General features: G+C 39.6%; 1 protein-coding gene across 1 annotated transcript; it reads right to left on the bottom strand.

Annotated features, from left to right (window-relative positions):
- Nucleotides 1-4028: 4028 nt before the first annotated feature.
- On the bottom strand, nucleotides 4029-12356 carry LOC311298997 (uncharacterized protein). Its single transcript, XM_084422379.1, has 5 exons — nucleotides 9990-12356; nucleotides 9652-9729; nucleotides 9452-9508; nucleotides 8865-8924; nucleotides 4029-4870 (listed from the first exon to the last, which is right to left on the bottom strand). Exons 1-5 carry the CDS (start codon nucleotides 12067-12069, stop codon nucleotides 4656-4658), a joined length of 2490 nt encoding a protein of 829 aa, XP_084278505.1. The 5' UTR covers nucleotides 12070-12356; the 3' UTR covers nucleotides 4029-4655.
- Nucleotides 12357-13536: the final 1180 nt, after the last annotated feature.

Genomic DNA, 13536 nt, shown 5'->3' with positions numbered 1-13536 from the left:
CTCACCGCCATGGCCACCCGAAGGGTCCTCTTCACCATGGCCACCTCCTCAGCCTGCTTCACCATGGCCGCCAGAAGGGAGGTCTCCGCCATGGCCGCCCAAGGGGTCGTCTCCGCCAGGACCGCCCGAGGGGTGGTCTCCTACTCCGCCATGGCCCCCTGACCAGTCTGCTCCGCCATGGCCGTCTGGACCATCCTTGATTTCGTCCATTCTACACCTGGTCCACCTCCCCATCACGGACTCCAGGATGCCCACCCCCCTCCTGCGTTTCTGCTGCTTTCAGTGCGGGTCGCGTCTTACGGGAGGGGGGAGTAATGTCACATCCACTGTCTGTCTTCCTCATCTGTGTGTGTACTACACTTCCCATCATCCTCCTTGGCACACATGCACTCTATCAGCCATCATCATCACCTGCACTCCCTCGTTAACAAGCCCTATATATTTACATTTACATTTAGTCAAATTAGGACTAAATTAAGCGAGTCATCATGAGGAGGCAAAAACAACGCAAGAAGTGCTCAAAACACAAAGTTCAGGCATTATTCAGAGTAGCATAAGCCCGATAAGTGAGGTTTTAAAGGGAAAGGGAAGGTTAGGGATTAGGGATGGCCCGATACCGATACTGGCATCGGGGATCAGGCCGATACTGTCCTCATATACTCGTACTCATAAAAATTCGCCGATACCACGTACATTTTGCGAAACGAAACTGGCCGCCGCGAGTGCTTTGTCGAGGTGAACTGAGTCATAGATGCACGAGCTGGTCGAGCACATCCCTTTAAACAGACAACAGTGGAAAGTTTCCTGACTGAAGTATAACGAGTGGTTCCCTACATTATTACAGGACGTGTGCAGAGGTCAAGAAGTTTCATGAATGCAAACATCCGAAGCGCGCGCCCCTCAAACCAGCGTCTCAGCGCGCGAATACTGAATTAAATTGTCTTTCACGTCTTGCGCTTGTACGGACGAATAGGCCTATTCACACAGAACTATGTAATAACGCCCGTCTTGGTGAGTATCCTATAGTAAACAAAGTCGGTTATATCTCAAATGAACGTAATATGTTCAAATGTGGTCCGTGCGCTCGGTCTTAAAGGGGCAGCAGTGTGATAAACCTGCTTCTGTGTTTTAATGTTAATCAAACAAAGGACAAAGAAATTACTCACTGCTCTTGACTAAATAGGCTACCCTTTTCAACTTTAGAAAAATATCCATCTATATATAATTCATACAGTAATGAATATCCTTTTTTTCACATTTGATTACTTTATTCAAATTTCTGTACCTGTTAGATCTACCCGAAAAACTCTCAAAACACTGTTTTTCATTTGTAGCCTTTCTTTGTTCTATTGTATATATTTGTCCTATTTGTAATTCAATTGTTTGTTTTTATTGTGTTACTGACTGCTTACTTGTTTTAAATTCACATTAATTAGGCTGCTAGTTTTTGTTGTAGTATCAAAATTGGATTAAATAATTGATATTTCACTGGTTCTGACAAACATTTGAACCGCTGACCCAGTCCTCAGCACTGAGCCCTGCTGAAGCAGCTCTAAATATGTGCTGTGCTATTAAATGAAAGATAAAATATGATAGAGCAATAGAATGAACAGTGACAGTAGGCTTACAGAAGCTCATATGCATTTTAGCAGGCTTAATTAAGCATGAAAATAACTGAAAGAAATATATATATTTGATGAACAAATTAAGCCAACTAATATGATTTATAATCTTTTGGTTTATCTACTAATACATTTAAAAATTACAAATGCAGTGAAAATTCAGGTATCGGTATCGGCGAGTACCAAAAATTACAGTATCGGTATCGGACTCGTTCTGCAAAAAGTGGTATCGGGACATCCCTATTAGGGATGTAGACTCGTAGGAGTGAGTGAAAGTAGGAGGGAGCTGAGCCTGTGATAGATCTGTAAGCAAGCATCAATGCCTTGAACTTGATGCGAGTGGCGAGTGGTAGCCAGTGCAGTGAGATGAACAGAGGAGTGACGTGGGCCCTCTTGGGCTCGTTGAAGACAAGACGAGCTGCAGCGTTCTGGATCATCTGTAGAGGTTTGGTTGCACATGATGGAAGTCCGGCCAGAAGAGCATTGCCGTAATCAAGCCTAGAAATGACCAGGGCCTGGACGAGAAGTTGTGTTGCATGCTCAGTTAGGAAAGGCCAGGGGCCTCATTTATAAAGCTTGCGTACGCACAAAACGGGGCTGAAAACATGCGTACGCCAGTTCCTGCGCAAAAGGTGGGATTTATAAAGAAAAACTTGACGGGAAAATTTGCGCACCTGCACGCAAACTCTGACCCATGCGTACGAACGTTTTGGAGATGGAGCACTTTGGCGACACCGATGGTGAGCTGGAGTTAAATGTATTTTTGGTCACTTTAATACAGAAAATCTAAAGAAAATTAAACATATACAGAAAGATTATACAAATACAATTTCAATCACCAAGCCTGTCACTTGAAGCAAATATCCATTCCTTCTTAAATGTCCGCGCCAGCGAGCGTGTTGAGCCGTTTAGTGAAACTGACGCAAATAACAGTTTAAATAAATAAAATACTTCTGATATAAACATTTATATTAAATATGCCATTCAAATTAATGGAGTTAAACACTTAAACATGAAATCATTACTGAAGTTACAACATTTTTTTAAATTCAATCATTAGAAATATTTGTTGTGGATGCGATTGTTTTTGAACACTTTTCCTGTGGCGTGCTTTAATGTTTTAACCACAGAGATAATTGCTTATCATGATAATACCAGATTGTCTGAGAAAATAGTTTCGTGCAAATAATGCCCAAGGCCTATCTGTTTCCATAAAAAATATAAATCAATTAAAAATACAATTCGGCAAGTGGAAAAGATTGAAAAAAACTTTCTCTGAAATGTATTTTACACTATTTGATTTATGTAGGCTATTCAAAAACAAGGCAAGGATAGACAAATACTTGATTTGTATTAATGTAATGTTTCTTGTACCGTTTATATCATTTGCGATTATTCATCCACGTGATAACGTTTAAGTTATCACGTGGATGAATAATCATATGCAAATGATATGTAGATGAGGATCTGCATAGTAAAACTAGGCGTTGTAAGCTCCATATATGGTTATTTCGGGTGGAGACGCATGTACACACAATCTTCCACTGACTGGGATTTATAAAGTGAATTCTGCGCAGGTTCTGGCGTACGCACGGTTTTATAAGTCTGAATATTTTTTTGCGTACGCCATTTTTGGCTTTCGGGCGCACGTACACTTTTAGTAAGGTTCCTACGCACAGTTTTATAAATGAGGCCCCTGATCTTCCTGATGTTGTGCAGTGCAAACCTGCATGATCGAGCTGTCTTTGAGATGTGATCTGTGAAGGTCAGCTGGTCATCAAACGTTACTCCAAGATTTCTGACCGACCTTGATGGGGTGATTGATGATGACTCTAGCTGGATGGTGAAGTCGTGCTGTAGAGATGGATTGGCAGGGAGGACGAGAAGCTCAGTCTTTGCCAGGTTGAGCTGCAGGTGATGTTCCTTCATCCATGTGGAGATGTCCGCCAGACAGCTTGAGACCCGTGCAGCTACTGTGGGATCATCTGGTTGAAACGAGAGGAAGAGTTGTGTGTCATCAGCATAGCAGTGGTAGGAGAAACCATGTGCCTGTATGATGTGTCCCAGTGATGTGGTGTAGATGGAGAAGAGGAGGGGACCAAGAACTGAACCCTGGGGAACCCCTGTGGTCAGTTGATGTGCTCTGGATACCTCGCCTCTTCATGCGACCTTGAAGGACCTACCTGTGAGATAGGACTCAAACCAGTGGAGTGAAGTTCCTGTGATGCCCAGTGATGAGAGGCTGGACATAAGGATCTGATGATTCACAGTGTCGAAGGCAGCAGACAGATCCAGGAGATCCAGATCCATATACTCAGCACTCTCCCTTCACTCCTTGTCTGGTCTCGTCTATACATGTTAATACAAGACACAAAGACTCCTTTCCTACAAGACTTTACCTACCTGCATACTCACCGTTGATCCCGATCCTCTTCAGCCAGTCTTCATTCCGTCATCAGAAATTTCATCATCTTCATCTGGATAAGAAAGAGAGAGACTTGGTTACCATTCAGTTAAGCTTCATCTGATTCTCTACTTCCTGTTTTACTCACCATTCACGCTGTGTCCGATCCATTCTGCTATTAAAATATCAAACTTACCATCTTGCCTGCTTCGTTTGTACGAAACCTGACACAAAGTGAGGTCGTATATTTTTTAATGAGCGAGAATTTTGGACTCCGTGTGTAAGGACTTTAAGCTGTCTTTTTTTTTAAATCCTTAAACTCAACACAAAACTATCTGTCTGTATTATCTATCAATCTGTCATCTGTATGTCTTTATATCTGTCTGTCTATCCATCTATCTATCCAAGGTTTTTTTTTTTTTTTTTTTATGCAAATGTGCCACAGTTTTGGACAACATTTCTCCAAGAAAAGTTTGAAAATTTGGGTAATTACAACAAAAACAAGAATCTACGATTTCTTAATGCTCTTGAACATTTATTTAACTTGTGTTTTGAAACACATTTTGAACATCTTGTTGCCTTCAACAAACAGGAAAAAGAAGAAACATCTAGCTAAACGACCTTTTCTTCTACATTTTTCGCTTTAAGGCATCAATACGATTCTTAACATAAAATTTCACCCCCTCCCAACTTCTCCCCCGAAGTGCTGCTGGTGACCTTTCAATGCACTCCATGCACTGGGCTTTACCAGGAACCTTTCCAGAGTGGATGTAGTCCATCAGAGTTTTTTCCACAGCCTGGATCTCTTCTTTAGACCACTTTCTCCGTGGGTTTTGTGAAGATACTGAATAAAATAAAAATAAATATTAGTAATTGTGATTGGGATAAAAGTAATTGTTATCCCACACGACATGAACGTGAATAACATATCAAATAAATACATGATCTTCAGTTTTTCTCTCATTGTTTTACAGTTTTATACATACGTTTTTGCTAAAATCTAGTTAGCATGGTTGAAAATCTGTAAATTATGGCACATGTTTGCAAGCATGATACCTAGCAACAATATAAACAGTGATACTATATTAAAAAGGAATATTTTGAAAAAAATATTGCTGGTAATTTAGTCACTATCTAAAATGTGTAATGGACCAGGGCCGAAAATGGACCAAGCCAAACATGACAAAATATTTAGGTTTTATTGGTCATAACCATAAATACTGCTTGGGAAATTGAAGTGCATTTGTACAGGATGACCTTTTCCTTTTCTTTTCTTTTCTTTTCTTTTCTTTACATGTTTAAGCCTTTAGAAACTAAACATTTACGATATAGGACCTAATTAAAGCTGCACATAACGGGAGGGGTTTACCCATGCTTAAATTATATTGGCCCACGGTGACCAACGGCAACAGATCTTAAAAAACACAGTTATAAGGATTTTGCTTGGAAATGAAAATATAGTTTCATATATTTATGATCAATATATTATATGGTGTAAATATACTGAAAATATTTGTTATATTTTACAATATATTGAATAATACACAAGGAATTGCCACTTTTCATTTATAAAAGAATATATTAATAATATATTATAAATTATAATTATTTAATATATATAATAATACATTTACACTGTAAAATGTCATTAATTGAGTGTACTTCAAAAGCATGAGGAACACGATTTCCTTACATTTCTTAAGGGTGTTTTAATCAAAGTTGTAAGTTGCTAGTACAAAGACTTAAGAGTGTTGGGACAATGATAGACTTCGTATTTATTTCTATTTATTAAACTGTAAATAATTTGTGCATGTCTGAAACTTCACTGAATAAATGCATTTAAAAAAGAATAACTCCAATAGAGTTACATAGTTTTTAGATAAAGCAACATGCAGCATATTCTCAATGTTTCTTGTTCTTCTGCTGGACTGAAGCACAGGCTCTGTTCTTCAGCACAATGATGACCCACGAAACTCAGACAGCACAAACCCTTTAAACCCCAACAGAACATTAAACACTAAGGCCGCATTTACACTGCAGGTCTTGATGCCCAATTCCGATTTGCTGACTATATCCGATTTTTTTGACGACCCGCTTACATCATCTTTTAAAAGTGACCCGTATCCGATATTTGCATTTACACTATACACTGCCAAAACAACCAAACGTAGACGTTCTGACCCAGAAAATGAAGTAAAACAGTTCAATATGCAATGGATGCAGAAGCAGACAAAATTATTATAGTGATGCGCGGATCGCGGTCATATCCGCGGGGGCTCTGTGGATAATCCTCGGATCGGGCGGGTCAAGTAGGCTGATAAAAATAACATTCTGATTAATTTCGGGTGGGTAGCGGGTGGATATGATAAATCATTATTAACGAAAATATTAACTAGCCTACATTCTCTAAAATATGAGTAGCCTATGTTCCATTCCAGTTTAAGTTTCAAGGGAGTAAAGCCTGTTTATGCCATTAAGAAAATAAAATTCTGTCAAATAAATTTTGTTTTAAAGAAATGTTCATTTAAAAGCAGCGCTCATTCATCAGTGTATTATGTTACCATTAAAGATGCGCGCATCAACCGTCGCCTCGAGTCCGCTGTTGAAGATGATGATCATCCATTTATAACCACCCGTAACAACACATACGAATACATAATTTGACCATCGGGTACGGATACTTAAATCAGACAAAAATATTGGTGCGGGTGAGTGGCGGGTGGATGATTTGTTTTTGGCTGCGGATTCGGGTGAATTTTTGCTTTCCGCACTATTTTCAAAATTCAGCAAAACATTGCTCTCGTAAGGCGGAGAAAAAAAATACTCCACTGTGTTGAGCCTTCGTCCTCCATCGCACCATTAATAAGTCATGTGATCGCAGTTGGTGTCCACCTGAGTTGACGTCCCTTTTTTAATGGCGTATGACTCGCATTTACTGGGGAATATCCGATTTGTCTGCTTACATGGCAGACGCAAATGCACGTATCCGATTCATATCCGATTTATTACCACATATGAGTGAGGCCTGAATCCGATCTGAGAAAATCGGGTCACTTGAACCATGCAGTGTAAATGGGGCCTAACAGATCTCTGAAGATCTCAGCAGAGGAGGGTTAAACGGCTCCACAAACAGCATTACCAGCTTCACTTATTACTAACCAGACTGACTTGATTTCTGTCAGACGTCTACACAAGTTCTTATTGAGAAATTAACATTTAGATTTAGATTTAGATGTTGATGATTTATTGAAAATAATATAATATTAGTCACCAGATTGTGATCAGTGTTTGCTTTAGTTGGGCTCTCTACTTTATAACATTATAACATCAGCAGAAGAACAAGAAACATTGAGAATATGCTGCATGTTGCTTTCAATATGCAGAAATCTATTGAAGTGATTTCTATTAACTTCTATGTTAAGTTGATGTTTTTTTGTATTTATTCAGTGAAGTTTCAGTGAAATAAATACAAATAAATGCACAAAGTCATTGTCCCGACACTCTTTTGTATGTTTTTCTATTAGAAACTTTCAAATTTGATTAAAACGCCCTTGAAATTTAAGGAAATTCATAAATGTTTTCCACGTTTTCGAAGTACACTCAATTTTACAGTGTAAATATATGGTGAATACATTTTAAGTATATTTACACCATATATTGATCATAAATATTGGAAATATATTTTCATTCCGTCTAGTCTCGAGCCTGAATTCTCAGACAGTTCTGTCCAATACAACACTTGCAGATTAAGAAATGGTCCATAAAAAGACGCTGTATGGAGAGAAGTAGCCAGTAAAATAAGCACTTCCTCCACTTTGGATCTGCCATGCTGCTGATACAAAACTCCAGCACAGATCACTGAGATATAGACACTTTCCACTTTTCACCAAATTTGACCTCCACATGAAATTTAAAGGGTTTGTTCACCCAAAAATGAAACTTCTGTCATTAATTACTCTCCCTAATGTTGTTCCAAACCTGTTAGACCTTAGTTTATCTGCGAAACACAAATGAAGATATATTTGACGAAATACGAGAGGATTCTGTCCTTCCATAGGCAGCAACATCATTACAACTTTCAAGGCCCAAAAAGGAAGTAAAGACATAGTTAAATAGTCCATGTGAATACAGTGGTTCAACCTTAAAGTTATGAAGCGATGAGAAAACCTTTTGTGCACAACCTTCTTCTCTTCCACATCCTTTTCCTACGCTATTCACGTAGTGTAAACAGTGCAGCGCTTCCTGATCCTACATCAGAACGCTCCTGTGTCAGCATCACACGCATGTGTCGTAGTGCTCACATGACCAGCGTCGGCCAATGGTGAGCCGGTGTTCTGACGTAGAACCCGGAAGCGCTGCACTGTTTACACTATGTCAGCAGAGTAGGAGAATGACGTGGAAGAGAAAAAATCGTTGAATTAAGTCGTTATTTTTGTTTGGTTTGTGCGCACAAAAAGTATTCGCTTAATAACATTAAGGTTGAACAACTGTAGTCACATGGACTATTTTAATGATGTCTTTACTAACTTTCTGGGCCTTGAAAGTTGCAAAGACGTTGATGCATATGGATGGATCAGAATCCTCTTAGATTTCGTCAAAAATAACTTCATTTGTGTTTCGAAGATGAACAAATGTCTTACGGGTTTGGAACGACATTAGGGCGAGTAATTAATGACAGAATTCTCATTTTTGGGTGAACTAACCCTTTAAGGGAACTCTGTTGTCAATATAAATGGGTCTCTGTGTAGATTCCAATTGAAATGACTTAATTCTGACTGAACTTTCACAAAAAATGGAAAGTGTGACACATTTCATAAGACATTTGAAAAACAGCTTACCCTTTTTTGTGTGTGGTTTGTCCAAGTCCTTGCCAATTGGCTGCGGTTCTTTATCCTTGCCTGTTATAAAACATATGAGCACAACTGAGGAGACTTTAAATATAGATAATATACAGTAATGGCACAGAATGCTGACTAAATGGGTACCAGTAATTGTGCCACACATCTAATTTACCAAATATATTGGGGTTTATTTTGTTTTGTTTTTATGAAACTGTGTTTTGTTGTAACTGTTAGAACAGGGGATTGTTTTTATACTTTTGAACAAAAGATCAAAAGCTGAAACAACAAAAATGTCTTTTCACTTTCTCTTCTCATATTAACCAATAATGCCAACATTAGCAAGGGGCACTCTGTGCAATTAAGTACTCTTTTTTTTCTGTTGGTACACACAGAATAAATTATACTATTTTCAGAAAAATGTATAAGAGAAAATTATATAAAATTATCTTAAGAATATATATTATCTAGGATATAAAAAAAATAAAAGCAAGTGAAAACATGCAAATCATAAAGTACTGGTTCTTTAAAAGTAAAACAATATCAGAAGTATTCATAATCCTCCTGTTAAATTTAAATCGTATTACCTTTGGATGGTTGTTGATTGTGTTGTTCAACTTCATTAGTGGACTCCATTGATTTGTCTGGACACATAATAGCTCTCTTTTAGTAAAAGAATATTCAACAAGCACTCCTAAATATCAGTAAAAACTCACATTTTTCTTCCAGTAAGATTCAAGCCTTTTCTAGCTTTCCCATCATTCCCTTTCAGTAGCTGACTACATACCTGCTGAATCTGAAGGTGAAGCACCATTTCCGGTCTCATTTTCAGAGTCTGATCCATCACTGTCCATCAGTACTTTCTCTATAAAACACAGTAAACACACAAGTAAAATTAATAAGTAACGAACAAAATAGTTTTTAAACAGCTACATTCAACCAATGTCTATAACCAACAATGGAGTTCCAGCTGATCATAACATGGCATTTGATCATTTTCAATCTGCTAGTTTATTTATTTAAATCAATCAATTGAAAATTTAATTGGCATTTGACAAAATAAAAAATCTATGGAAGAATATGTGTAAATGAATTTACTTAGTTATTAACTCAGGCCTGTTTTACCTTGTGGATCAATCTGGATCTCATCAAGATTCCTTCCTTTGAACTCAGATATCTGTCCTCGTTCCATGGCCATAAGAACCTTGCTTATTTTGGCAAGCTGTAATGTGCCTTCGGGTAACCTATAATACTGCCGATGGACTCGGATGTCATGTCCGAGGAAGTCAGCGAGGTCATCCATTTCATTGTCCTTTAAGTTGAGCACCTTGGACATGGTGGCCATGTGCTTTCTCAGTTTCGTGGAGGATAATGCCTCTGGGTGTTTTGCTCCACAGCTTTGAGCAATCTTACGAATAACATCTGATCCTCTGAAGTGACTGAGTGCTTGTGGTCTTCCAAACATGAATACATTCTCATCGGGCACTTCACAATTACGGCGAGTCTTGACAAGTAGCTCCATCGATGTCAGCATATCCGGTGTGAGAAGAATGGGGACCTTTCGTCCTCGTTTGCCTCTTATCTCAATTCTTTGGAAGTGCTTACAAAGTTTCTTCTCAAGGTCTGACAAAGCAAGCTCTACATCTGGATGAGTCAACGAGGTATCCCTCAATGTGAAAGCAATAAGGGACATCTTGGATACTTCTCCTTCTCTTCTACGATTAAAAAGTATTACCTGACAAAGTGTCATTTTTGCAAGTTCTGCCCAGTTCTTGTTACTGGGTTCTTCCTCAAGTTTTGTTTGGTACTCCTTACTCTGTCTGTCAAGATACTGGTGCATTTTTTTCACATCTTCAGCAAAGGGAAGGAGTTGCGGAGAGTTCCATTTTGCCTCACTCAAATTTCGGAGAGCCTGGGATGACACACACTCACTCCATTTAGTGTCACAGATTTGTTTGAAGGCCTGCACATTGTTAAGAGCATTCTTATCGCCTGACATCATTGCCTCACATTCAATAATGTTGGCCAATTTCTTGAGGTTGTGCCCTAACTTTAGTGCTAAAGATGGTGCTTTGAATGTGTTAGTTTCATCATTCAAACCAGACACAATGTGAACTGCTTCAATCACATGAGGAAAATTAGCGGGTACAAAGAAGTCTGACACCTCCTTCAACTTGCCAGTCTCTTTTCCTTGGAGAACTAGTCGCCCTGTCTCACGCATCTTTTGCCTGATATATTCATGTTTTGTGACATCATGGCCATGCTTATTAAAGAGATGTTGCCCTAATTTTAAAATGATTTTCTCTTTACGGACAACATGTGTTATCTTGTCCTCATGCATTTCAAGCACCATTTTCCAAAATCGTGCATTCACACTCTCTGGAACTGGTTCAGTATACGAGCAAAGGGCCTGAACTCGAGTTTTTCCTGGCTTCATTCCTTTGACTTTTTTGCTTAGATGGCATCTCTGCATGTGCCTCCATAATGATTTCCTCTTTAGGTAGGCCTCACAGTTTACACAGTGCAAGTAATCACTTGCTGTTACTGGTGCAATGGATTGCTGTCGGGGTATCACCAGTCCTTCTCCTTCTTTAAGCACCCGAGTATTATGACAACGGTTCCCTTTATTTCTCAATAAACTCAGCTGTAATCTTCGCTCTTTAGACCCTTTCGGAAATGCAACTGCTCTTGCCACCTCTGGCTTATCTTTGTGCTTTGATTCCAAATGGCGAGCCATTTTACTGAATGGTTTAGAGCAGAACAAGCAGAAGTACTTTTTGTTGTATAGTCTGCCGCCATCTGTTTTCTTCTTCAGCATCATGACCTTCACATTAGAAGTATCAGGTGAAGAGGATTGGCCGCTGATATGCTCATCCGATGAAGAGGAGTCGCCGCTGTCACGTTCGTCACATGAAGAGGATTGTCCGGTGTCATTTTCAACAGATGAAGAGGATTCTTTGGTTCCACTGGTAGCCGAGGAACTAGAACGTGTCACACGCTTTCTTTTACATGGTTTAGTTCTTGATGTTTTTGACTGAACCTTTCTTCTCTTTTGCTGTTTGACATTTTTTGCTAAACTCTCGTCCTTTGCTGACCTGTCACTCTCTGATTGATCCTCTGTGTCCGGTATATACTCGCTGAACTCTGAATTTGATTCTTCTGTTTCATATCCAAGCATTTTCCTGTCAGGCTGTGAATAAAACATATGAGTTAGAAGTCTTGATCAGGAATGCCAAGACAAACAACATACTGCAATTATGAATGCCTGTCCAAAGTGAAACAATCAGTGTGCAGATTTTATAAATAACAATGCAACTTAATTTCCAGACTGTAGTGGCAATACTAGTAGTAGTGGCATTAGCGATGCATGAATATAGCAAAAAATCATAACCATTGAGTCGAGTCATTGCTGATAGAGATATATGTCAAGAAATCCAATCAGACATGAAGATGTGCGCTTAAAGAAGCACAAGATTATAATATGAACAAAAGAAAAAAGATAGCAACACAGGTTTCTCATTTGCTCTGCATTCAGATATTATTGGCGCTTTTTTCGCAGAGACTCATAGCACGAGTGTGATCATCTGATGAGTGAATAACTGTTTCTTCTGACAGTCATCTAAGAATGGGGGGAGGTGGGCGGGTTGGATGAGCATCCCTATTGGACGAATGTATTGGTAATGACCATGAGCACAGTCTGTAGGCAGGCAAGAACCTGAGAGGTCTGATGATTCACCAAACACCGGTGGCATGCTTGAGGAAGGGACAAGTGGAGCAATGCAGTAGCAAGCAGTTCAAGTTTCATGGTGCCGACTACAGAACCTGGTCAGACGGAGGAGGACTCCCCCCATAACCTCCATGCAACATGAGTCCCAATACAAAGCAGGAAGTCTGAACAGTGTCAGGTTAAGTGACCTGCCACTAAGTAAAAGGAGAGCCTTTAGTTGGATGAGGATGTAGAGGATATCCTAGAGAAGACATCAAGGGGCAATGGGAAACTCCAGACTATGTGCACACTCATAATGAACATAGGCACAGAATGTTTCAGTGTCATTGAAGAACGGGTCAAAAGTGATCTAGCTAAACCTATCAGAAGTATCTCCTCAGGGAGGACTGTTCACCACAGCACACGACTGGCAGCGCCAGGTTGACCTAGGAAGGCAGCTTCAGTTCCCAGAGAACATCGCATATCACACGGCTCCGCCCAAGCATGGTGTTGACATAGGTAGCGAAACCAAGTGGTTTTGATAGAACTAACTGTCCACTAAAGACAGGATTGAGGAAGCCATCGAGTTCAAAACGGCAAAATATGAAGAGCTCGTCTCAATGTGTTGGAGCAATGACGGGAGATCTCAGTGCGAGCCAGTTGAAGTTGAATGTCAGAGCTTTGCTGGGAAATTAGTTCAGCAAACTCTAAAACTTCTCGGTTTAAAAGGGAAGAGCAGCTATCCAGAACATTCATGAGGCTTCTGAAGAGGCCTTGCAATGGGCGGATCCATGGCTTTATTTTGGGGAATCTGTGGCTCACTGTCTAGGGTGCAGACTGAGCACTATGACCTGGGCTCAAAATCTAACCCAGGCCCTCTACTGCATGCCAAAAAATAACCAATGTGTGGGTCAACTGCTGACTAGAAGGGCCTGCTGACTTAAAACGGCAAGCTCAATGTTATGA

Source organism: Rutilus rutilus (genome assembly GCF_951802725.1).
Source record: "Rutilus rutilus genome assembly, chromosome: 10".
Classification (NCBI taxonomy): domain Eukaryota; kingdom Metazoa; phylum Chordata; class Actinopteri; order Cypriniformes; family Leuciscidae; genus Rutilus; species Rutilus rutilus.
This window is presented reverse-complemented; position numbering and strand designations above follow the sequence as displayed.